The 24,887-nt window shown below is 44.8% G+C and overlaps 2 protein-coding genes across 3 annotated transcripts; one reads left to right on the forward strand and one right to left on the reverse strand.

Annotated features, from left to right (window-relative positions):
• Positions 1–99: 99 nt before the first annotated feature.
• On the reverse strand, positions 100–21,941 carry gpam (glycerol-3-phosphate acyltransferase, mitochondrial). 2 transcript variants are annotated; one of them, XM_047033039.1, is made up of 22 exons: positions 21,786–21,941; positions 19,693–19,854; positions 16,795–16,923; positions 16,417–16,536; positions 16,119–16,192; positions 14,887–15,000; positions 14,183–14,332; positions 13,867–13,966; positions 13,586–13,722; positions 13,161–13,260; positions 10,598–10,810; positions 10,309–10,422; positions 9,945–10,030; positions 9,084–9,208; positions 8,161–8,231; positions 7,406–7,670; positions 6,883–7,037; positions 6,336–6,413; positions 5,779–5,913; positions 4,641–4,830; positions 4,433–4,491; positions 100–4,159 (listed from the first exon to the last, which is right to left on the reverse strand). In XM_047033039.1, the coding sequence occupies exons 3-22, from the start codon at positions 16,888–16,890 to the stop codon at positions 4,043–4,045; spliced, it is 2,499 nt and encodes an 832-aa protein (XP_046888995.1). In that variant the 5' UTR covers positions 16,891–16,923; positions 19,693–19,854; positions 21,786–21,941; the 3' UTR covers positions 100–4,042. The 2 variants fall into 2 exon arrangements, with proteins under 2 accessions (XP_046888995.1, XP_046888994.1); XM_047033038.1 differs by lacking the exon at positions 19,693–19,854.
• An 868-nt stretch (positions 21,942–22,809) lies between these two features.
• On the forward strand, positions 22,810–24,887 carry LOC124476108 (60S ribosomal protein L19-like). Its single transcript, XM_047033120.1, has 6 exons — positions 22,810–22,894; positions 23,370–23,476; positions 23,680–23,802; positions 24,125–24,245; positions 24,395–24,505; positions 24,707–24,887. The coding sequence occupies exons 1-6, from the start codon at positions 22,890–22,892 to the stop codon at positions 24,828–24,830; spliced, it is 591 nt and encodes a 196-aa protein (XP_046889076.1). The 5' UTR covers positions 22,810–22,889; the 3' UTR covers positions 24,831–24,887.

Raw genomic sequence — 24,887 nt, forward strand, 5'->3', positions numbered from 1 at the left:
AGTAATAGATACAATCAGTCAACAATAACATAACACAGCATATACAACATATACAAAATGTAGTCATGTACTTGGACTCATTGAAGATGGACAAGGCAGAATTGTTAATCTATCATTAATTTATTTTAAAACAAAAAAGAAATACCATGACAACTGTGCTTGGACATTTTTTTCATTCTATGGAAGGAGTCAAATAAGAAGAGTGACAATCATGTTCAGTAGCTGGTGTCTGCTGAAGTGTTTCTCCAAAGAAAGAAAATCACTTTTGGACTAACTGCTAGTTGTTTTATCCATCATGCTACATGGGCCTTAGCTAACATGCAAAACACCTACACACACAAACAAAAAGAAACTACAGTGCATTAAAAAGGCATCCTGTTCAGAGGATACAGGATTCATTTATTGTCTTAGTGCTACAAAGCAAAGTTCATGTGTGCCTGCATTGTTTCACTTGTAAAAAGAGACAATTAGACATGGAAGAAGGACAATGATACAAATACCGTCTAGATGAGTAATAAGTAAGGTTTGTGCGCTGCTTCTTTGAGAATCTTACGATATACCGCTCACTATTTTGGGGAAAGGTACATTCAAGTAACAAACTCTGCTTTGTTCTCTACAGAATCAAGTTATTTTGTTGAGTTTTTCTCCAAATTAAGTATTTACACACTTGCATTTGTTTTTATTCTACATTTAACAGCTGATGTGAAGGTGTCCTGTGGATACAGTCAGTGCTTGAAGCCTCAGATTGCTACCTCAGTAACTCAGGGGTGCCTCTAAGTACCTTCCAGAAACTGGGTATTGCTTTCAATACTTTAAAGAAGCTACAGCAAATGACAAGAGTAGATAACGCGAGTAACTTTGTGAATGTGTTTTGATTTTGATAGTGTGCACCAAGTTGTAACTTACATAAATCTTTCCTTCAACATACCATGTTGTGTCAATTTTCTTTTGTCGAGATTTTGAACAAGAGCTAACAAAAGTGTATGCTCCCTTCTATGTTCCTACCTCAGTACGTTTTGAAATGCCCATTTATAAACACATATGCTTTATGATGTCACATTATAGTTCTTTATGCCTTATAGGCCTCAAGTATGGTGCTGCATGTTTTCCCACAAGCAAAATATCAACCTCTGGAGTCTAATTCCATGGAATCAATGCCATCTTCCTTAATTATTTTAAATAATTTGTCCAAATTATACATAATGCCAATCACCAACAATTTCATTCCTAAATTAAATTGAACAGATCCCAACATTTCAGTGTTTTACCTCAAAACCCCAAATTAAATATGGGTCAAAACTGCATAGGCTCTTTTACCTTAGCGTAATGCTCAGTTAATTTACGCCAATGTATTTAAATAAATGAAACAATATAAAAGAATATGTGACAGAGCCCTTGCAGAGCACCTCATTTATAAATCATGTGCAATCTCAAAAACAGGGTCTACAATTGAGTACAGTTGCACATTTTGCCTCAACCGTCAATAAATTCAGTGTGATCTTTCATAATCAATGCGACCCCACTAAACAAAGCAGTGCTGTGATACATTACATGTCAAACACAACGTCCACTGCTCCATAATCTCCCTCAGACACCAAAACTCTCCACCTACTTTCCCTTCTCACTTTACGTGTTGGTCACACCATCAGATTACATCATCGTTCACTTGGGAGGGTGAACCAATGAGGTGGCTACGTTGTCTGGAAGGCATCCAGACCTGAATAAGACAACATCCAAGTTACACCTTACTGCTCCTACCTTCCCAGACCCACAGCACTGGCAAGACATGCAGTCCAGAAGCTTCCAAACAGACCGTACACGTCCATGGTCAATGTAGACTGAAAGACTTCCAAGTAGAAAATGAGGGTGTAATACCCAGTAGGTAGGATGTACAAATGGGAAGTAGGAGACAAGTGATATCCTGTTCAACTTGCTCGAGCAGCATAGATCTCTACAGGAGTTTTTACAAGCGTAAACCACAACCAATCACTAGAAGATATCACCCTTCACCTTCAAACCTTAAAGGTTCTACAACCCTGTACCTTTGTTCAATAACTATCGAGCCACGACCTTTACCTACAGACACTTTGTCTAGCTAATGAAGAGCATCATGTCCATACCAGTCATATACTGTAAGATCATACGACTCAATCTACCCCACCACAGGTCTAAAACATATTCAGCGGTCTTAAACATGTGAAGGAGACCATACACCTAAAATGTACGCTATGAAATATATTCAACAGCACAGTCTCATGAATAAGTACATACACAAATATTTGGTACCCAATCTAGACTTTGTCCACTGTAAGAAACTCCAAAACCAACATAACAAAAATCTATGAAAGGCTTGTTTACGTTTAAGTTGAAGTGGACATGGGTGGCATTTTGAACCCCAAACACAGTTCGGGGAAAAATAAATCCTCAAATACCCTCAAGTTCATCATTATAATACCAATCGCACATACCATCGTATCCGTTTGTTCTGGTGTTAGTCTAATGTGTTGACCTCAGCATTGCATGACCTTGAGTTTCAAAATGTCCTCCACAGAGTGACATTCATGCAGATGTTGATTAAACCAAATGACTCCTCTCATCCCTCTTTCAGTTACACAAATTTAGAAATGCAGTACAATTTGCTAGTGCTTCATGTTCTACTCTACCCTAGATCTCCAGTATAGCTAGCTAGTCATGTTTATGGTTTATATTTTTTTCCAACACTAAAACTGTGTTACAACTGTATGTTTTAGACCAAGTAGTACACAACCTCTATTGTATGTGAAACTAGGTATCCTTAAAGACATCCACATATAGTGCATTCTCTAGTACTTTCCAATGCAAATTCTGGATCTGTGGTTTCATTTGAACTATCAGAGCTTCCAATTTTAAACTAATAATGTTAAATGAGTCTGTTTGCATATGAATTCAGATGAGTTGGAAATCAACCCTTGATGCTCTATAAAATAAAATAAAAAACACTAATTTAGTCAGTCAACTCAATTACAAAACACTCCAGATGAACATACTAGGCTGGTGAAATAGAATGCAGACTGACCGCAAGCATTTTCTGATCCCAATTTTTTTTCCATATTGAGTCACCTTCTTCAACATGCAAACTTTAGCATGGCAGAATTTCTAATTTGTACAAGATCTGTAATATTGTTATCATCGTGAGTTAGTTGGTAGTGAATGTGAGCTGAATTTTACTTGCATCGGTTACATATGTAAAATGTTCAAGTGGTTTATCCTAACTTTCTAGGTAACAACCTGTTTGCCAAATCTAGAGGGAAAACAGGGTGGCTCCTAAACTTGAGTTCCAGTAACTGTCAGCTATAAAAAGTTTGAAGGTCACAACAGAGCTTCTGATAGGCCCACGTCCGCTTCATTATTTTTTGTGTATTTCATTGGAGTAACCGTTTAAGGAAGCGAGCAATTCTTTTAATAGCATTCTGGTACAAATTAGTCAGCAAAATACCTCTGTTGACCATTGTGTATTAATGCAATTCTATTTTAGTACCATTTTGTTTTTGCTTGCTTATATTAAAGGCAGCTTTTTTGTTGATGGTAATATGACATTCATTTACTGGACTGTTGTTAAAGTTATAAGAAATGTTATACCTACAGTTAAAAGACCAAAAAAAAACAACAAAACAAAAACCTATCTAGGGCTTTCACTGGCAAATAAAGGACACAAAGTACAATGACGGTTAATGAAGAGGTATTATTTTCTTCATTTTTTTTCTCCCCATTGCCGTGTATGTGCAGTTATGACTTTCACTAGCTGCAGAGTTCTATACATGTTTGGAGGGGTGCAGTTCTATTCGTGTTAGGAGGGGTGTTGACTGGAAAAGGAAGACCGACTTCAAGTCTCGTCTGGTTAACCACAAAAGGTTAGCGATTTTTCATGAAGGCACTTCCTGGTAAAGCTTTCCAAAGAGTAGCACCTCTGATTGTTTAGAACTAGCCAGTAAAAGCCCTTGAGGGGAGTACTTGTGTGGGTGGAGCCGGGGGCAGGGTCAGCAGGTTAGCTGGAAATCAGAGGTCACAGCAGGGTGAAACCAAGGATGTACTGCAGGAGCTTGTTCCGATTGGCCTGAGATAGGAAGGTACTGCTCAGTTCCAAATATGACACGCGATTCTCCCGCCTCTCCCTCAGGACCTGCCACCAATCAAATCAAGACAGGAAGAGACCCATTACAAACTTGTTTCATCTCACAACGGGTCCGATTCTAAATTGCACAGTAGGGTCAATGGTTAAGACAACAGAAACTGAAGAAACATGCTGAATAGGTACAAACTACGTATATACTGTAAGATTCTGGCAAATCAGGGATCAGCAGTGAACATTCCAACTGATTGTGTGTCGTGCATCTCTGTGTTGGATTAGGCACAGTTCTAAATCCATGTTAAAACGTGTAATAAATGATCTCACCCCAAGTTCTTTAAATGTCCGTACTGTGTTCTTTACGAGGTAGTGCGTTGCGCTTTCACCTTTGGAAAGTAGAGGTCAAAAATGAGACAGAGAAATGCTCATGTAGAGTTACCATTAAAATAATACTAATCTTCTACCAAATTCCTGTAAAAAAAAAAAAGATACAAAAAGACAAAACAATAAGACAAAAAAGCGACTGTAAACTGACCGTACGCGGCTATGCCCTTCTCAGTGCGAGTTAGCAAGTATCGGAAGAGCTGCTGTGTGTATTCCGACTCAGCCATTGGCTGGCTCAGGCTGTGGACAAAGATGGCCGCCCCGCTGTAGGCCTCAAGCACAGGGCTGACCAGATGCTGCAGGAAGACAAAGAACTCCTGGTGCTCCGGCGACATGCTCACCTGAGATGCGGGAGTGAAACACCACAAAGGAGTCAAGGATGATACACTACAGTCAAGAGACTGGCATCCTTTCGGGTAATCTTTTTGCCTATATCATTTTGTTTGCTTGGAGTTAGCATCCATGCTGGCTCGTGCATACTGTACGATATAGCACTGCACCAGAAACAACAATGTTTCTTCAGGACATGGGCTTTAAGTAGAAAAAGTACTCATTCTAATAGAAGCCCCACAAATCGAAGGCAATAGTGTGGTTTTTATGACCCATACCGAAACTCTGATTCTGATTACTAGAAAGAAAACAGGAAACATTTGTGGTTTAGGAGGCGTTAAATTGGGGAAATTCAACTTTGCTTTCTCCGAACTGTGAGAGTGGGTGTCAACCTGCCCACACCTCTCGTATGTCTGGAGTTTCTGGACGGTCTCAACTTGATGGCTCTCACACCCCATTCAAGATGTGGTCTGATTGGTTGGTCTTGTGTATAAAGGGAATTGTAATTCATTGTTCTGTAGATTCTTCATCTCCTGAGACCTTTCTCCTCAGTTCTCCCTTGTCCTACTCCTTGCTCACCTCTTGCTTTCTTTCTTTGGTTTACAATAATCATGGTAGTGTAGGTAAGAGTTAACCTTCATTTTGTAACATGTTTGCCTCGTAATTGATTTCATTCATTTGCAATGTTATTAAATGCGTATTTCATTTTAACCTTACTTTGACCATTCTTGCTTTAATTTAACCCACAGAGTCAAATAACTGGAATTCTGTTTGTATTGGCATTATATGGTTCATGCTAATACACTGTTCATTTCCCCATCTTCTTTTAAACCATAGGGGAATTTGTTTTGGTTGTTTGGCCAATATTTAACCCCCTACAGAACGCGACTGCGTCTGTCATCAGACGGTTTCACCACAGCTGCTGAGACGTACGGTAAATGACTGTGCACAACTCAGACCTTGAGGTAGCGGTCCCTTTGCTCCTCTCCAAAGTCACTATCCTCATCCTCCTCGTCACTCCTCCAGGACAGGGGCTCCGGAAACTTCTTAGGCCAGTCCTCTGTGGGGCTTGGACTCAGCTCCTCTTGGTCCTCCTGAACACACAGGAAAGTGCACATGCATCCACACAGTTAGTTTAATCATATATTTGAGGCCATCTTTGGGCCAGCTCCGAGAAACTCTTAAGACCTCAGTAAGACCTTAACCCTTGTGTTATCTTCGGGTCATTCTGACCCATCAGTCATTGTGACCAACCATCATATTGCTTTACCGCATACAAAAACAAAGTGATGCATTTTCTTTTAACCTTTGGGCTGTCTCAGAACCCCCACATTTTTGTTTGTTTTTGGATTGGGTAAAATTGGATCAACACAACGATGGTTCGTTATGAACCTTTGGGCCATGTGACCCGAAGGCAGCACAAGGGTTAAATAGAATGAAAATAAATATGATGTTATGCTTCAGCTTCCTAGTGTGGGTTAAGAGGTTTGACGTGCAGAGCTCGAGTCCATCTCACCTCTGCTACATGCAGCACTCCATACTGGATCAGACGGCAGACAGCGTCGTGGAAGACTTGGTAGATGGTCTGGCAGGGCTAGGGGACAGAGGTCAGATAAGGTCACACGTCCACAAGCAAAAACGCACAGCTCCACATTCAAATGGATGTCTTTCCCTGTATTTACTGAAATATGAGGTTGAACCCCTTTCACTCCAACGGAGCAGACTAACTGTTGTGTTCGATCATATAGCATCATTACAATCCATAATAAGTTATGGGTGAACAGTAAAGTAATTTAAGCCCACTCTACAGAACAAGCCACAAACCTTCTCCACAAGTCTGTAAATATTAATCTTTTGGATTGAGAACAAGGTAAAACGACCACTTTTCTTGTAGAGGTCTATGCACGGAAGAACTGGTGCTTAACACGGACAGGCTCTGCACATAGCGTCATAGTGGGGTGTAGTGGTGAGGAGAATTGGATAGATGTTGGGCGAGAAAGCCCGGTGACTGTGCAGAGGTGGTGTGATTGGATGGATGTTGGGCGAGAGAGCCTATCACTGACCGGTGCGACCATCACTTCGTTGGTGAGGAAGTGGGAGAGGCTGGCGGCCTTGCGGATCAGCCTCTCCTGGCTGAGGAGGAGCCTGTTGGGCCGGCCCTGCTGCCCCGCCTCCGCCTCCATCGCCTGCTCACGCTGCAGCGCCAGAGAACTGCATGCTGGGAGGAGAAACGCCCGACGGGCGGAGAGGTGTCAGACCAGATGAGCAGAGCAGGAGTTCTGATCATCCGGCTTGGACGTACAAGCGTAACGGTGATCGGGGGGAGCCCACATGGGTCTGGTGTCAACAATCCAGCCTGGTCTGCTGTAGAGCATTCCTCTCTGGCCTTTCACCATGTTATCAGCCGATGTACATGTACGGTATGCCCTCAGTATCACGCTTACGCTAGCTACTTAGCATAGTAGTGGACACATCATTTGATATCTACTCTTGTCTGCCAAAGAGTCAACATTACGATGACATGAGATAAGCGAGGCCTTAGTCGTGTAAGCCCTTGGACACCAGGAGGTCGTCGTGGTTAGCTACCTATAATGGCGTCCGCTATAAAGACGTGGAAGAGGCCGTTGCTGTAAAAGTTGAGCTCGAAGAGAGATTGCACCGTGCAGTTTGGGGCAATTGTGAACTCAGTGTTGCGGTTGGTGCTGGTGACGTTGACGCAGTTGCCTAGGAGATGGAGCGCGTGCATGACCACGTCCTCAGAGTTCCCGGAGAAGCCCAGGTCGAAGTCCCGCGACAGGATCTCCTCCTTCATGTTGAAGAAGTCTTCCACCAACTTGGACAGTGGCACGCCCTGGCGGGAGAGAAGATACATTTTCTTTCATTTCAGATTTCAAGTTTCTGTTCAGACGACAAGGATGAAACCTCTTGAGGTCATACACAGTGTAAAACACAAATGCATGTCCATTCTTCTCCTCTCCCTCGCCTGGAAGGCTACTCCAACTCCACAACTCAACCAAAAAGGTGGGATTTAACTCTACTGGTTAACAACTTAACAACATACACTTCCTAATCTGTGCCTGTAGAGGGCACTATTGGATAGTGCATGAGTGAGTGAGTGGGAGGGAGGGAGGAAGAGAGAGAGAGCAAGCGAGAGAGAGAGAGCAAGTGCGAGAGAGAGAGAGAGAGAGAGAGAGAGAGAGAGAGAGAGAGAGAGAGAGAGAGAGAGAGAGAGAGCAATCCATTGCTTTGATCCAGTGGTTACTGTCATTTGTCTCCCTTGGACAGTGAAAGGGTAGAAGGGGGGTGGGTGTGGGTGGGTGTGAGGGGAGGGGGTAGATTACCTGTCTGTGTCGGTACAGGAGCAGACAGGCCACGATGTGTGTTGACATGATCGCTGATGACTTGTTTGCCGCTGTGAGGAGAGCCAAGGGGGTACACACACACACACACACAGGGACACATGGAGCGTGAAGACTGACACTTCAAATCCCAGAGTCACAAGATGACAGTCATCATCTGTGTTCAAAAAGCAAAAACACAATCTTGACAGGTGTCTAATAACTAGACCAATAATATTCAATCCGGTATATAAGGGTACTTCATGTAAGACTGAGCCCTGATAGGTGCCAGGATGCAGGTGGAAGCAGACGGGCTGAGAGGGACCGGAGCACGCAGTGTGTCTCCGCCTGACTACATGTACGCCTTCAGAAACACAATGCAGTCCGATCAAGCAATCAGCGTGTCTTTAGCAGGTCATCCTTGACTACAATGTCAGTCTGGGCGTAAAACATTTACAAGCAGTGCCACTGATACTGCAATTCCACCCCTAACCTGCTCCTCTGTCCACCCCTCTCTGTGATTGGCTCACAAACAACAGGCCATCTCCCAGGAGAGCGTGCCATTGGCTGACGTGAATAGGGCTAGTGGGGGGAGAATGCAGTTGAATGAACTAACGGGGAGAAGCGCTTGGTCTTCAGAGCACTGGACAAAGCTCAATGATGCTGGTTGTGCTTACAAATGAGAACCGCCGTCTGTGGGGGAAGGACGTTTTTGGTTAAGTGTGGCAAGTGCCAAGCGAAGGCTTTAAGTCGAGAGCAGATGCAAGAACACGAGGATGTGGGAGAGTCCAAGGGTGTAGCCCACTGACGGTGATAACGACTCAAGCAAAGCAGCATGTTAGCTGGAACTGAACGTATTCTCTGACTGCATGGCGTGTGCTCACAGACTCTCTGCCAGCGTGGGCATGCTTGTGTGTGCGTCTTACTGAAGAGCACGTGCTTGGCCAGGTTGGCGATGACCTGTCTCCTCCAGGGCTCGTCAGCCAGGTCTCTGGAGTTGAGCTGCTCCTCGTCCTCCTCCTCCTCAGCGTTAAACACGGCTTGGTCAGGCCTGGACACACAACGGAGCAGCTGAGTCAACACTCCCGTTACACACAGCACGCTATAACATTGGAAGTATCACGTGTCCGATATACTTTCTCACTTCAAATGAACCCCAATAAAAATCCCAGACATTCAGGCACTTTGATCCAGAAAACATACCAAAGACCAGAAATAGATCATTCCGCCCCATAACCTCTTTTCGCTGATTCAAATGTTAACAATTTGAAGTAAGAATAAACATGTAAAATGTGGGGGAAAGTGTGTCTTGTTGACACGGCTGCAGCAGACTGCTGAGAGACCATGCAGGGAGCACAGTGGGAGATGTTGATCTAGTGCAGAGGGCTTGTGGGGCTTATTCCAGGGAGAGGTGTGTGTGTGTGTGTGTGTGCGCTTACATTTGGCACAGTAAGCCAAATATCAAATATCAACTGCAAACTGGGGTTGCCTCATGTGGCTAGGCATTCATTGTATAATTGTGCAATTAATAATGTATAATCATTAGCGAAATAGTTCAAAAGTAGTTGGCTGAAATGACAACTGGAGTTTGTTACACATGGTGAGTGTGTGTGTGTGTACATGTGTGTGTGTGCACGTGTGGGAGAAAGAAGGATACTGTTTCACTGAGTGGGTTCTCTGTGGTAAGTGTGTGTGTGTGTGTGTCGGGGGGGACAGGTTGAGGGGGTGAAGGGTTCAACATGTTCCGTACGGTAGGCGAGGCAGCCACGTGTCTGTGTTCTACCTACTGAGCTGAGATGATGGTGGGCAGCAGGCTCTGCTCCAGGGACAGGAGGGGAGGGACGTGACGACTTCTCTGGGTGTCCAGGTACTCCTGGGAGAGGCAAACAACAACACGCGTCACGTTACAACACACCCTGGAATGGAATAGAACATTTCGTTGGTTACAGTATTCATTTGGGACATTGGTAAGTTCCTACCGCAGCTACTTTGGGAACATCATCGTCAACGCAATGACGTTGTGTAACTGAATAGCAACAGAATGTGTGTGATGCTAAGGCCATGTGTATGGCACTGGTTAGCTGGCAGAGTGAGGTAGCAGTGAGTGGTCCACAGAAGGGAGGGGCTGCGAGCCTCCCTCTCTGCCCTCACCTTCAGGGAGAAGGGTTGGGTGAAGTCGACCCGGACGCAGCCGTAGTTCTTCCTCAGCATGCGGAACACGCCGCACGCCACGCCCCACAGACTCTCGTTCTTCTTGGGCTTTCCCTGAACGACGGGAGGGGGGAGATGCCGTTAGAAAACGTTTCGCACACGTCCCAAAGCAAAAGTGCAGTGTCATCGTCCCACCACCAGTATCCCCCCTCCCCCCGCTCCAAACTCGACCCCACGCCCCCCGCCTGGACACTCATCCACCAGCCCACCCCTCAGCTCTGAACCGTACCAGCTGCTCGCTGTTGTAGTTGCCCTCCAGAATGCGGTCGTAGGAGATGCCCACGGGCACCACCAGCAGGTCGGGGATGGCGCCGGTGCACAGCGTGTCCACCACGATGGAGAGCATGCCGGCGCGCGCCGGCGACGTCTTGCCGCTGCGTGAGCGCGTGCCCTCCAGGTAGACCTCCAGGAACTGCTGCTGACGAAGCAGCTCCTCCGTGTACTGGAGGAGGGGGCGGAGAAAGATAGGGAGAGAGAGAGAGAGGGTTACAGATGCAGGAGAGAGAGAGAGAGAGGATTACAGATGCAGGAGAGGGAGAGAGAGAGAGAGAGAGAGAGAGAGAGAGAGAGAGAGAGAGAGAGAGAGAGAGAGAGAGAGAGAGAGAGAGAGAGAGAGAGAGAGAGAGAGGGTTACAGATGCAGGAGGGAAAGAGAGAGGGTAACATATGCAGGAGGGTGGAGAGAGAGAGGATTACAGATGCAGGAGGGAGAGAGAGAGAGAGAGTTACAGATGCAGGAAGATGGAGGGAGGGAGAGGATTACAGATGCAGGAGGATGGAAAGAGAGAGGGGGGGTGAGAGAGTCAAAAGAGGGTGAATAGGGGCAAGAAGAGAAGCAAAAGGACAAAGAGATGGATGAAAAGACAGCCATGCAGACGAGGGGAGGAACCACATATCACACACAAACCAACAAAAGGTCTACTGCTCTCAGGAAAATTGGTTGCTACTGCTTTAGCAAAATGGTTATTTTCCTTGTTTACTCTCTTCATTAGCGAGATGCTACCAATGCCAGACTACAGAGTTGTAGTTCTTTCCAGAGGACTACTGTCATATAATAGGTGATGTTAAATGCTTACAGCATTGTAGCTCCAGAGAGAAAAGGGGAATGCTAATAGCCAAAGGTGGACCATGTCATTTCACCCATTCAGTCTGCATCAAGTTAAGGTGTGGGTTTCTGGAAGAGCGATGCTCTATCATGGTTTCAGAACATGGATCTGGTTTTCCCCAACACTCAGCACCTGCCATGCAGGCCATCTTGTGTCTTGGTAGTTGCTGAAAGTACACCCTTGCTCTTCTTTCTTAGTATCAGCTGTTGTAAAGATTGTGAAGGCTTTTGAAGAGATAAGCTTCGGCTCCAAATAGCCCCCCCGTGGCATTTTGAGGGAGCTGTGAAATAGCATGTATTCCCTCTTTCACTTAAACTCCCCATCCATCGCTTTAAATTGCATTAAATTGAGGTCTAATGGGTTAGGGCATCACAACCAGGCCATTGGTTTCAATAGAGGATACGGCCTAACTTAATCGCATGAATTGACAACAGCTGCTGCCTTTCTTCCGTTAACTTATGACGCCAATAGGACGGAGTGGTCTTTTAGTCAAATGTGTTTGCTGCAGTTGGGAATATTCCCAGCATCATGTCTAATTCATCATGTTTATAATAAGTAGTGTGGGATAGGATATAGGATACCCGTGCATGATGAAGCACCCCCTCTGCCCGCTGAGACGTGTCACTGCTCCAGACCAGGCCATGGGTGACATGCACACAACTTCACACCACGCTAACTCCCTGCCTCTCACCTCTGCACACGCTTCAACGCACCCTCCGTGAGGGGCAGTGACTGACAGCTAAAGAGCTAGAGTAGACAGAGACAGAGACAGACAGAGAGAGAGAGAGAGAGAGAGAGAGGGGAGAGAGAGAGGGGAGAGAGAGAGGGGGGGGTTACAGATGCAGGAGGGAGAGAGAGAGAGGGTAACAGATGCAGGAGGATAGAGAGAGAGAAGAGAGGAGGAGAGTGAGATTGGAGACAGCAGAGGATTTGACAGCTCAAGCTACGGCTGTGAAGTGAGTCATCACTTAGTGTCACAAGCAGTGACAATGGCCTTCGCTAACCCCTCTTGTCACACAATGCTGAAGGCATGATGTTCCACGAAAAAAAGGATTTCACAGCTGCAGATTTCACAGCTGCAGCAGTCCAACTGGTCAGATCACTTAGATAAGGTCAAACTTAACTGCTGATGTCTCAAAAGCATGAATAGCCACATAAGCTAGAAAAACCTGTAAATTCTGTCCATTAACTAAATCCGGATGATCTCTATCCGAGTGGAATAGAGACTGATGCTGATCCTCTGTCTCCAGGCACCCTCAGTGAGGGTCTTACATTCAAATATATCATGTTCTTAATCTCGTTATATAACACCCTCTCAAACACTCAGGAGACAGATAGCAGCTCATAGGCAAGGCTCTCTATGTTCACATAGAGAGAACACTGCGGAGAACATGCAAGCTGAGATCATAGCACTGAGTTTCAACCCAGGAGGTCCCCCACTCGTTATATTTATGCAATCAAGCACGTGCACGCTCTCACACACATGTGCACCCTCTCTCACACGTGCACTCTCACACACATGTGCACGCTCTCACACACGTGCCACAGTTGTACACTAGCACAAAGACCCCAGTCACTGAAGTCTCCTTTTCCAGTCTCACAGACTCCATTCTCTGCAGTATGTAAGACTAACCACCAAATATGAAACAGGGGCTCGCGGCTGATTCATACAGTTCCATACACTTACAGCATGTAGCAAGGATCTGTACAAAACATCTTTCTTTCCATCTCTTGTCTCGTCGAGTTTTCGCCGGATGAAGAATCCTCCAAGTTTACGAATCAACGTACTGCAAATAACAAAAGACGGCAAATTAGTGGATACTCCCTTGTAATTGACGAGTCCCAGCAAAAGCATCAAAGTCTTTTCATTCACTGAAGCGAACAAATATAATAGACAGAGCCCTAGTCTTTGGTTTAGGTATGCACAAAGCTACCTGGAAACGAACGAGGCCAAGTCTTTGAAAGGGCCTTCAACCGTGTATTTCCTGACATACTTCATCCCCAACAACTGAAACCACATCATGAACTACTTTTCTAATCACGAGCGGGTACAAAATCGAACCCAAACAAGAGCTGCGTCAACAATAGGTTCCCTTGTTGTGTGTCATTCACCTGAAGATGGGAATGTTGAGGTTGTTGCCGGCGGCAATGTGGGGAGCTTTGATGTTGTGGCAGAAGAGGATGAAGGTGATGAGCAGATAGTCGATGTGGGACTTGTGCACGGGGAGGAAGACCAGGGGAGCGTTGTGCTGCAGACACAAGGACAGATCCAACACTGTGAACCTCCATGTCAACATACCGGCTTCAACTGAGCTACGTTTGGACGTCTCAACTATACTGCAAACATGTGTATGGTTTTCTGTTCGGGGTTAGGGTTAAGATGCTTCTCTGACCTCTGTCGCAGCCTTCTTAACCATCTCCAGCTGGCCTTTATGAATCTGAATGCTCCAGAAAAATCCGTTGAAGAGTTTGAGGAGCACCCATCCTGTCATCCTGAAGGACGGCCGAGAACCACCGAGTTAGCTCGCTAGTTAGCTCCCTTAGCTGCCATTTACTACTTCCCAAACAAGCGAGCTGGCCAAATGAGTTTGGAGTACTTCTCACTTTAAACACATGCCAGATACCGCTGTAGGACTCCCCCCCATTCAGCCAGTAAAATGAGTTTGAGAATGTGGCGGGATTTGAAGGTTCGGTGGTGCTTTTTTTTACCTGATGAAGGCTGGTGAGATGTTGGCCACCATCTCCTGGAGGAACCCTCTGGCTTTTCTCCTCACCTTGCTGACGGCCTTGTACTCCTGCCCAGGCTCACTGGCCGCTGGGTCCGAGTCTGTCGCCACCTCTACGATGGCGCTCTCCACCCTGGGTTACAGTAGAGTTCATTTACTCTCTTTGCTCAGCAGTCCCTTATCTGAAAAGTGGCTTATTTGGGGATTTTCGGGGTTATTGCAGTTGGTCAAAGGCCATTTTACGATTCTTATTTCAAGGGAATTCCATGTTTGTTAGAAAGTATTCTGTCACAATATTTGCATTATTTTGAAGCTTTATTAAAGGTCTGCTCCATGATATACCGGTAGCCAACTGTATGTTGGTGGAAGATGTCTGCATGCACACATTTACCTTCCCCCTCTTTCTGCCTCTCCCTTTCCATATCGCCAGCTCCTTCCTTCTCCCCCTGCATTTCTCTTGCTATCATCAATCAATATTGCTCCTCCCTCCATCGACCCCCTCACCTTTCCATCTCCTTCAACCCTTTCCATCCACTTCCCCTCCATCTCTCAACCGCCCATCCATATCCACCCCTCCCACTCTCATCCCTCCCCTCCTCTCCTCTCTCCGTCTTTCTCCTACGCTTGTTTCCCTCCTTGCACCTGGGACCATCCATCTCTTTCACTTGCAGGTCTGTGAAGGTTTACCTGCTGTTGTTGAGAACGTTGTCCACAACGTTCCTGGCAAACATGTCCTTTTGGACGTCCCTCTCAAGGACAAACAGCACATAGCTGAGCCTGCGGGCCAGCCAGCCACGGTGCCTGCATGGCCGGAGAGAACGCAACACAACCTCAGGTCAAGGTGGACACACACACACACAGGCCCACAAATACAGTTCCAGTGGCCTTGCAATGCACATGACTTGATAAAAGAATTCCAACCCCTACGGTAAATAAACCCCTAAAGTAAAAAAAAAAAAAAATAACTAGCAATGTCATTTTTATTTGTTGATTTTGTTTTCGGTGAACTAAATCTACAAAAGGTCAATCATTCCAAACAAATAAGAAAGAAAAAAAAAACTAATAGTCAGCTAAAAGTCAACCATTTCCCCTGAACTTCACGGTGAAATGAACACTTAAATGATGTCAGAAGCATCTCACCTCCAGGTTTTATAGAAGTTCCCCAGATTCCACAATAGATACGGCTCTTATTTACAGTAGACATGAGCATATTTATATTTCATGGTTGGTTGTAGAGCAGCTAATGGCAACTTGGACCACAGAATACAGTCACCTGATCCAGGATGGTGTCCACTAACAAACACGGTTAATTATTCATTCTTAAGGTTTCCACTCTTTCACAAAGATGCACCAACGTAACCCTAATTCTCCAAGTAGATACCCTCTAGTGAGTTTTTGTAAACAGGAAAGTGACCTAGGTTAAATAGTATTTGAAATGCACTTTCGAACTAGGTGGTGCAACCTTTCCAAGGGACATTTCTAAGCAATGCTGAGCTCATCCATCTGTACACCCAAAATGTCAAATGCGTTTACAAACAATGTGACCAAGGTCTGTTTGGACATGAGCAGGGTTACTGAGAATTCTTTTGACATGGTACTGAATGATCAATCAACCAGTACAGCTCCCTCCCAGCTTTGAAGATGCATTCTAGTTTTTTCTGCTTGTCAGTGAAGCATTCGTCTTGCCCTAAGGTGATCTGGTGAATCGAATTTCTGGTGAATCTGATTGCTGGTAAAACTGGTTCATCCGGTGTCGGTTCACTGTAGTACAACAGCTGATCTCACAGATGTGACAATCTGAGGTCACTTGCGTTCAGCAACTTTAGCAATAGGAAAATGTGTCGGCATTGGCTACATTGCAACGCATATATTATTCAAATTGAATAGTGAATGTATTCACGTTATTGATTTTGGTTTACCTTGTATGGGTCTCGTTGATATAAATCACATTACGCAGTCCCAGAGAAGGGATACTGGGGTTGAAGAGTCTCTCCTGGAAGAGAGTGGAACGTTAAACTACACACCACTCTACACTGGGAATACAGTGGCTGGAACATTCTGGCCATGTATGTGGTTAGAAAAGTTGCTTAGCGAAAGAGAATCAGAGATGAAACGATCACAGTGACCAAAATGATCACGGTCATCAGTATTAAGGCGGGATTGCACACATGTGCTGGGAGCATGTGGTGATGTGGTCCCATGTGTGTGTGGACTGACTTGGCTCTGGGGGGTGCAGGAGTGGCAGCAGCGGCCCACAAAAGGTCTCTTTCTGTTTAGCAGGCCCTCCTTCCATGTGCTGGTCACACAGCGCAGCACTGAGGGGCTGGAGCTCCGTTCCTGGTCACACACACGCAAACACACACACACACGCGCACACACACACAGGCACACGCGCACATTGTAACAAAAAAATTACTTGACACCAACAACTGTTTCTCAAAAGACATTGAAACCATGTTTTAAACGGGCCTCGTTTTACAGAGGCTAACCCTAACCTGAGGCTAACTCCCCCCCTAACCCCTCCCCCCACAACCCTAACTCCCCCCCCCCTCCCCCCAAAACACCACAAAATCAAACGGGAGGTTTCAGTTTTACCGAGTCGTCGTTGGGATGTTTCCAACGACTGCCTCCTTGGTCTCCATTGTTGACCTGGAGCAGGCTGTCTGGCCCGAAGGAGACCGACACGTCCATCTCCTGCCTTCAGATCACACACCAGCTAGGAGTCTGAGGGAGGAGCACAGCATGACAGACAGGTTTTCACTTCCGCTCTGTGCCACAGGGCTGAAATGCAGGTCTGTCAAAGTCTTCTATTTATCATCAAGTGGACAGTCTTACACAAGGTCATTCCGAACAACAGGATTCGTACATTATTCTTACATAACAATTTCATAGTAGGCATAATATTACAAATAAATATGACAAAGAATCGCAAAAGCAGCAATACATTTAAGCTATTTGGCTAAAGGCGCTATGGACAGTAAATAAACAGTGGACAGAATTGAACTTGTGGATCATGGCATTTACGTGTATTCAGAACAGTTGCTCAACATGTGATCATTTCACCAAGACTGAGGGAGGGTCAGAACCAGAAACTACACCAAAATCAGCTGACAAACATTTCATTTCAGTGCCTAATCTGGGCGGGACGTTCTCACGTATGTAAGTGCCCCTCACCGGGGTCTAAGCGTAATCACGAGTGAACATACAGCAGCTCAATAGAAATACTGGACCTGCTGGACCAAGTTAGATTCTGCTGAAGCAAGGGCGTGAAAAGTGTGTCAGCCAAAAAAAGAAAAAGAAAAAAAGAAAAAAGTTGCCTAAAGTGCAAGCACATCCTGAGAACTTGCCAAAGCAATTGTTTTCCCCTCAGCTTCTAGTCAGAGTGACAGGATACTTTCAAAGGCCTGGTATTACAAGCCCTTGAAGCCTTCCAAAAAATGGAATAGGCGACACGTATGTGTGATGTTGACTAAGGTCACATTCTTTCAGCAATCACCAGACTCTGGGCTTGGCTGGTGAGATCAGCCAGTACAGGCTGGGATGGGAAACAAGAAGCCACAGCATCACTGTGGACGTTCATCTCTTCCTGGCAGAATACTGACCTGACAGTGGCAAGGGGGGGGCGAATGCATCATCCATGCTGACGACCACAAGAACAACATTTACCTCCACAGTTAGGGGCCTTCACAGGGCGGAGATACATGACCTTGCGGCCTATCAAGGCCACAATGTAGGCTATTTATGTCAAGTTAGCATCCAGACTTTCTAAACTACAGGCTCCAGCCAGGTTCAAGGTTATGGAAGACGGAGCAGCTCGTGTTATCGGAACAGAGGTGGCTGAGGACTCGGGGGCTCAGTTACAAAGGCTGAACGGGCTAAGACGGTCATGTGGAAAGACTTTTCCAAACACGTCCGTCCTGACCCCTGTGTGTGTGGCGTCAGCTGAGCTGATTCGCTGACCTACGGGCAAGAGCCCTCTTTCCCCTCGGGTGTCGGATTATAGGCTACGCACACAGGCACGCACACGCACACGCACTCTCACACGTTCACACACACATGACCCGGGTCCTGCAGCTGTTCTGAGCAGGGGAGGAAGAGGAGGCAGGTTGGAGTGAACCGGTTTGATCAGAGGGGGAATGGAGGAGTGATAGCAAAGCAGTATGTTCACAATGTCTCTCTGGGGTTATTTGTGAAGAGAGGCTAAAGCTCATCCCACGAGAGAGAGAGAGAAACACAGAGGTTGTTAAGAGTTATTTGATAACAACTCTGCCCTTTTAGGGACAAAATGAAAGCCACATGGCAGAAGAAAGAAACTCACTTTAACAGTAAAGTGTGTGTCTATCTTATGTCATCAGTATACCACTAACACAAGCATCATAAGGCATGTAGGTTTTCCCTTAAACCACCAGCACTCCAATCATCTGAAGTATTTTCTGCTGTGAAGCAACATTTTAATTCATCCCTTAAAACAAATGTTACAGCTGATACAGCCTAGGCTCATTTAAGAGACCCTGAACTAATTTCACAACTTTGATTCTTGAATTCAGTAAACAGGATACAGTGCAATACAAAAAAACGCACCGCAACTACAAATAGAATACTTCACACTACATGTTTCAGCCTATCAAGAAGGAACCAACAATCCTTTAGCAAACAGCAAAGTAGCAAGGCTACATTTCACACATCCCTAATTACACTTCCCTGCTACGTCTCTGCAGCCTAACCAGACAGTCTGCAGCCTAACCAGATAGTCTACGTTCTTTAACCAGATCCAGTGGTCCTGCAGCAGCCCAGTGCACTCAGCACAGTGGCCAACCTTGAGGCGACATGAGATGCAGTATCATAAAAGCCCATAGTCAGGACTTTTACCCTGAGTCATCATCACTGCTGTGTGGCCAGGCTTTGTGCTCACACATGCCTTGCTTGCATTGGGCCAAGATACTCTGACAGCACGGTCTTTTGTCAAGCGTTTGGGATGGTTATTAAGTCAACTGATTGTTAAGTTTAGACGGTTACGTTGATTTGTTGCCCTGCGTTGGGTTACAAGGCTTGGGAGTGTGGGGGGAAAAAACAAAGTTTAACCCTATCAGTAGATCAGCTATGCCTCATTATTTGTTCATATCCTATTGTACTATTCTAAGCAATGTGTTCCTGCTGTAACCTGTGATTTGCATTGATGTCATACGTCTGCCTTAGCTTGACATCTGTTAGCGGCGTGTAATCTTAGTTTTTCTCTATTCATTCCATCCCCTGACCTTCATGGCTCAGAGAGACTTTGCTACAACAATTGTGTCTGAACCGGTCGTTGTTCTTGTCGAGGTGTGTGTTAGTCTAGCTCTAATCAGCTTGTTGTCTAATGCTTATAAACCCAGAACCTGAACTGATTGCTACACTTCTAGGAGACATACAGCAATTTCTTCCACGTGAGTATTAGAACAGTGACACTAAAGAAATATCTATTCAATGCAATCGGTATTGGGAAAATGTACAAACCTTAGATATTGGTTGTGCAGTCCAAAATGCTTGGGAAGGCAATCCTAATGTAATTAATAAGAGAAAATGGCTTGTGATTCTCATTAGTTTGCAAAGTAGGTCAGACACTGAGAGAAGCTTGTGGTGACTTGACGGAATACCCTCAGCCTGGAGTGTGTGTGCCTATCAGAAAAAAGAAAGGATCATCTCGGATGAATAACAAGTGCAAGCTGGCAACAGGACTTTACTTATTGCCAAAATTCTCCCCCAATTCAAGCTTTGAGGCACTGTTCTTTTGTGGTAATCCCATCGAGTAGGTGACACACATTGAGGAGGGAAGTGTGACTGGAATTGTGGATTGAGTTTACAAACGGTCATTGACCGGCAGTGCCAACAGCCATGGGGTGACTTTGTTAGAAGAAGACAGAAAACAACAGCTGAGCTGGGTGTTTGTGCCCAGACTGGTTATGATAAGCCAGTAATGCCAAGCCCATGACTCAAATAGCCCACCTGAATCCCGCTCAACTTGCCTAGCACTTTGAATCACATCAACAAATGAGTAAACCGTCCTAGAGAGAGAGATCAGGCCTACGAAGCCTTTTCAAACCTTATTGAATATAAATTCAATTTAAATCCCACTTACCGCTCAACGGTCCCACCATAACAATGACTGTCAAGTATTCCTGAACGTGATAACCCAACCACTGCATTTTGCATTTTATTGTAACTAGCGCTGTTTACTGTTTGTGGCTTGAGGTTAGTCAGGATCGATCATGTTGACTTTGACTGTACGGTTGTGATTCGTTTTTCGTTTGACTGCAAAAAACATAAGTTTTATTATGGATTACATAATATAAAATTATATAAATATTACATCATTATAAAGGGACATTAAATTGTTTTACTGACTGACCCTGCATCACTGGTGAGAGACTTAAAAGTAAAATGGAAAACAAGTTTTCTGTGAAGTTCAGTAACAGTTCAGAGTGCATGAATGAGCAACAAAAGTATTGTGAAAGGCTTTGACAGGTTTGTACAAAAGCATGCCAACTCACCGGTCATGCACGCTATCAGTTGCGCTCTTATAAGTTATCAGTACCTGCAATATGTTGCTACTTGCAGATAAGAATAGTTTTTTCTTGGAAAGTGAATATGGTTTCTAAGTTTGTGTGGACTGACTGCTGACAGAATATTATAATGTTCATCCATGAGGGGTTAGTAGGTTAATCCGTTTCACAAGCTCAGAGATGTCTGGGCTAAGCAGGTCAAAAGAGAAGTCGGACATTAGTGACAGATGGGAGGTGACGCATCTTTTGTTGAATCAGACAATAACAAGATAGCTGGAGTATTTGACGGGTTATGTCGTATTATGGTTTGGCAACGTGGATGTGACCATATAACTTGTGCTTGCATCATCAGCGTGGCTTGACAGATTGCTCCCAGGAAGGTAGCCTATAGCTACATCAACCTGATCAAGCACTGATCAATGAAGACCAGCTATCACATATTACATTGTGCTTGATACAGCAAGTGTAGCTTGGTATCGGTACGTTAGGCTCATTTCTCTTAGCCAAGGATACTAGACGTTGATGACAATATATCATACAGAACTAGCTGTGTAAGATTAATATGGAAAGATAACAGAGAGATAGAGTCGAACCTAGCGTACCTAACTAGAACTAGCACTACGGTACTAGCTGGTGGTGTAAAACACTGCTATCCAAACCACTCTTCTCATAACAATAGCTAGGTCTTTCTCACTAGTGTAGTGTTGTTATGAATATCATTCATGCATGATGTGATACGATAGTATTAGCTAGCAAAGCTAGCTAGCGGCGGTCCAGCTAGTAGTAGAATAAGGATAGCATCACTAGCCTGTTAGTAAAAATGTAAAGATCAGACACAGAGACATTATGTTTTTTAAGTATTATTGGCCGACTGATGGTGAACTCAAATCGTTAGCTACCTATCCGGGATGTAAATATGACATCTAGAGTAGCTAAGTCAGTCATTTTTTGTATAAGAACGCGACAAGCTTAGTTAGCAAATAGATGGCGAGTACAAACTACCTCTAGCTGAAACAGAAAATAATTCTCAGGTTTTCCAAATCTTACCTTGAAATTGGTGTACCATGTCTCATAAATGTACATCCGAGTCGAAATTTATCAACGTTCGCCAATTATGCCCTTGACAATTTGCAGGACAATCAGCCGTGAACTTGGTGCACCAAGAGCCAGAGCAAACTGGATGTGTGTAATACTGTCGGCGGAAGCACAGCAAGGTAGTCAATCAGCTGCTTTGTTGCTCTGGATCCAGAGGGGGGCGGCATTTAATTTGTGTGAGCTAGTGAAGGTCTGCTTGCTAGTCACAGAGACCTCTCTGAGAATTTATCTGGGGGGGGTTTTAAATGAAGAAAAAAATGTTTGAAAATGTTTCGACCGTATTCGTGTTCATAAGTACGGTACAAAGTATAGATCGAGACCTGTAAAGTGTGTGTGAGAGATAGAGAGCGAGAGAGAGAGAGAGAGAGAAAGAGAGAGAGAGAGAGAGAGAGAGAGAGAGAGAGAGAGAGAGAGAGAGAGAGAGAGAGAGAGAGAGAGAGAGAGAGAGATAGAGAGAATAATAATGGACACGGTGTTATATCAGATATACCTGTAAAATAGTACTTCAGAAGAATACAGCTAAATTGAATCACAATAAAATGGAAATGTGAAGTTGGATTCATCAACGACTGGACTGTATTTAGTGGAATTCCTTTTAAAGGATAAAACTTTAAAGAATGCTCTTATATCTGCTCGGCTTTAAATAAAGTACAGTTAAAGTTTGTGTTTGGCTGTAGACTAAGAAAAGGTTTAACCATCATAATTTATTATCACTCATTTTGACTATTTCCATAGGACACACTCTTTAAAGTGTCACAGTAATAGTAACTGGGAAGTAATAGTGCCATCTGGCGGTCAAACTTTAACCCAAATTTGGAATGTACTATTGTGGCAAGATGGGGTGTAAAATACAATGTACAACATTATATGCATGACATTATATATTTATTACGATGATACGAATATTCATATGTTTTCAGTGGTACCTATTTTCCTTTAGGTTGATTAATCGATGCCGCATATACAACGTGACGATCACTTCAGGTCGGATCTCCTTTATAGTTGGTAGGGTCCGTACTACGTCACTCTCTTCCTTTTCTATCCACACTCGCAGCCATGAGGTAAGGGCCTGATCTCTCGCATTGTTGCGTTTTTTAAAGACATTATTAATTCCTCTACAAGTAATGCAAATGCAGGGTAGTAGTAACGCAGGTAAACCTCAATACTATACATGGTAGAACGAGTTTGGATAGTTTTGCTATATATTTCTTAAGTATCTGACTTGCTAGTTGGTACGCGCTAACTAGCTAACAAGGCCTAGCTAGTGTCAGACTGCTTATCAAGTCTACATTGAATTTAACTATCGACGTCAAACAAGACATGTCCAGGGATTTTTTAAGATTACCGGGTCTATGAGTTTGACAGTAGTTGGGTACTTAAACTACCAATGGCATGGACGTGCATTTACATCTTTATAGTACAGCAGCTAGCCTGCCCAGGAGGTGCTAATAAGAACGCTGATATAAGCTACCCATCTACACAGCAACCAAAAGTTGACAAGAGTCGTACTGAACATTTTGTCATTTGTTTACCCAGCATGCTCAGGCTTCAGAAGCGCTTGGCGTCCAGTGTCTTGCGCTGCGGTAAGAAGAAGGTATGGCTGGACCCCAACGAGACCAATGAAATCGCCAACGCCAACTCCCGTAAGTCTTTCGTCCAACATTTTCACTGCCGTATTTTAGGATATGCTGTTAAGGAAGTCATCTGTCATGATATCTGATAAGGGTCTATCAAGCTTAAATAGTTAATGAGTGTTTGTGGAAACCATATCACTGACCGCTTACTGTACGTGTTATATCTGAATTTAGACACTGAACCTTATGGTGGTCTCCCTTCTGTTCTACAGGCCAGCAGATCCGCAAGCTGGTGAAGGATGGGCTGATTATCAGGAAACCAGTGACGGTGCACTCCCGCGCCCGCTGCCGCAAGAACACACTTGCGCGTCGCAAGGGACGTCACATGGGTGTAGGTGGGTATGGACAGGTGCCACGCACAGTAGGACTCCTGAGTACAACAGGATAACAGGATGGTCTTAGTTTGGAGGCTCTTGGAGAAGGGAGAGGGCTAAAATGTAACAATCTGCCCACCCGGCCCATGTGTGGATTTTAGATGCAGCTTGAATTTTAAAGGCAAACATCACCTTTCGAATAACAGTCATGGTTTGCCTTCAAGAACGCGATTCAAATTCAAATGTATAAGGAAAACATGGTGTGGCTTACTCAAATCCATTTGAGCAACTTGAGAAAGTTTGAAAGTTAGGCCTTCGTCGTCCTTCATACTCTCTTCTTCAGGTAAGAGAAAGGGTACAGCCAATGCGCGTATGCCAGAGAAGCTGTCGTGGATGAGGCGCATGCGGATCCTGCGGCGTCTGCTGCGTCGCTACCGGGAGTCCAAGAAGATCGACAGGCACATGTAAGTCTGACTCTGGGCTTTTCCAGTGGATGTGTCTTGTTGGACAGAGGCATGAGGTCAAGTGACTTGCAACTTGACTTGGGACACATTTTGATTTGAAACTTGCAAAACGTCCTCTTACAGTGCTGTTTTTTGCCCGTCATTCCCAGGTACCACAGTCTGTACTTGAGGGCAAAGGGTAACGTCTTCAAGAACAAGCGCATCCTCATGGAGCACATTCACAAGCTGAAGGCAGATAAGGCCCGCAAGAAGCTCCTGTCGTAAGTCCACACTACAAACGTTACTCATCCTCGCACCACTTTGATATTACTGCCCTCTCTACCTTTGGAAGGTGACTGATAATGGAAATGTGTCCCTATAACTTCAATTGGTCTGGATAATTTGGCCCTTTTGGGGGGGTGCGAGACTCTCCCTCAGGACCATCCCAGCATTCTCACTCCCTGTCTTCTCTCGTCCTCCAGCGACCAGGCGGAAGCCCGCCGTTCCAAGACGAAGGAGGCCCGCAAGCGCAGGGAGGAGCGTCTCCTGGCCAAGAAGGAGGAGTTCATCAAGGCCCTGTCAGAGGAGGAGTCCACCAAGAAATGAGACTAGTCACACCCATGTCGCCTGCTTCCATGTTAATAAATTTGGACACAAAAAAGA

This window comes from Hypomesus transpacificus, chromosome 13 (genome assembly GCF_021917145.1).
Source record: "Hypomesus transpacificus isolate Combined female chromosome 13, fHypTra1, whole genome shotgun sequence".
NCBI lineage: Eukaryota > Metazoa > Chordata > Actinopteri > Osmeriformes > Osmeridae > Hypomesus > Hypomesus transpacificus.

Bases quoted from the DNA above. Each gene is read 5' to 3' on its own strand.
- LOC124476108 (XM_047033120.1), top strand. The intron at 23,477-23,679 runs GTAAGTCTTTCG...TCTGTTCTACAG, and splicing joins AATCGCCAACGCCAACTCCC to GCCAGCAGATCCGCAAGCTG. The intron at 24,246-24,394 runs GTAAGTCTGACT...CGTCATTCCCAG, and splicing joins AAGAAGATCGACAGGCACAT to GTACCACAGTCTGTACTTGA.
- gpam (XM_047033038.1), bottom strand. From the start codon at position 16,890: ATGGACGTGTCGGTCTCCTTCGGGCCAGACAGCCTGCTCCAGGTCAAC. The intron at 13,723-13,866 runs GTCAGAGAAGCA...TTGTGTCTGCAG, and splicing joins TTAAGAAGGCTGCGACAGAG to CACAACGCTCCCCTGGTCTT. The intron at 8,232-9,083 runs GTAAGACGCACA...CTCTCCTCACAG, and splicing joins GGCCAAGCACGTGCTCTTCA to CGGCAAACAAGTCATCAGCG.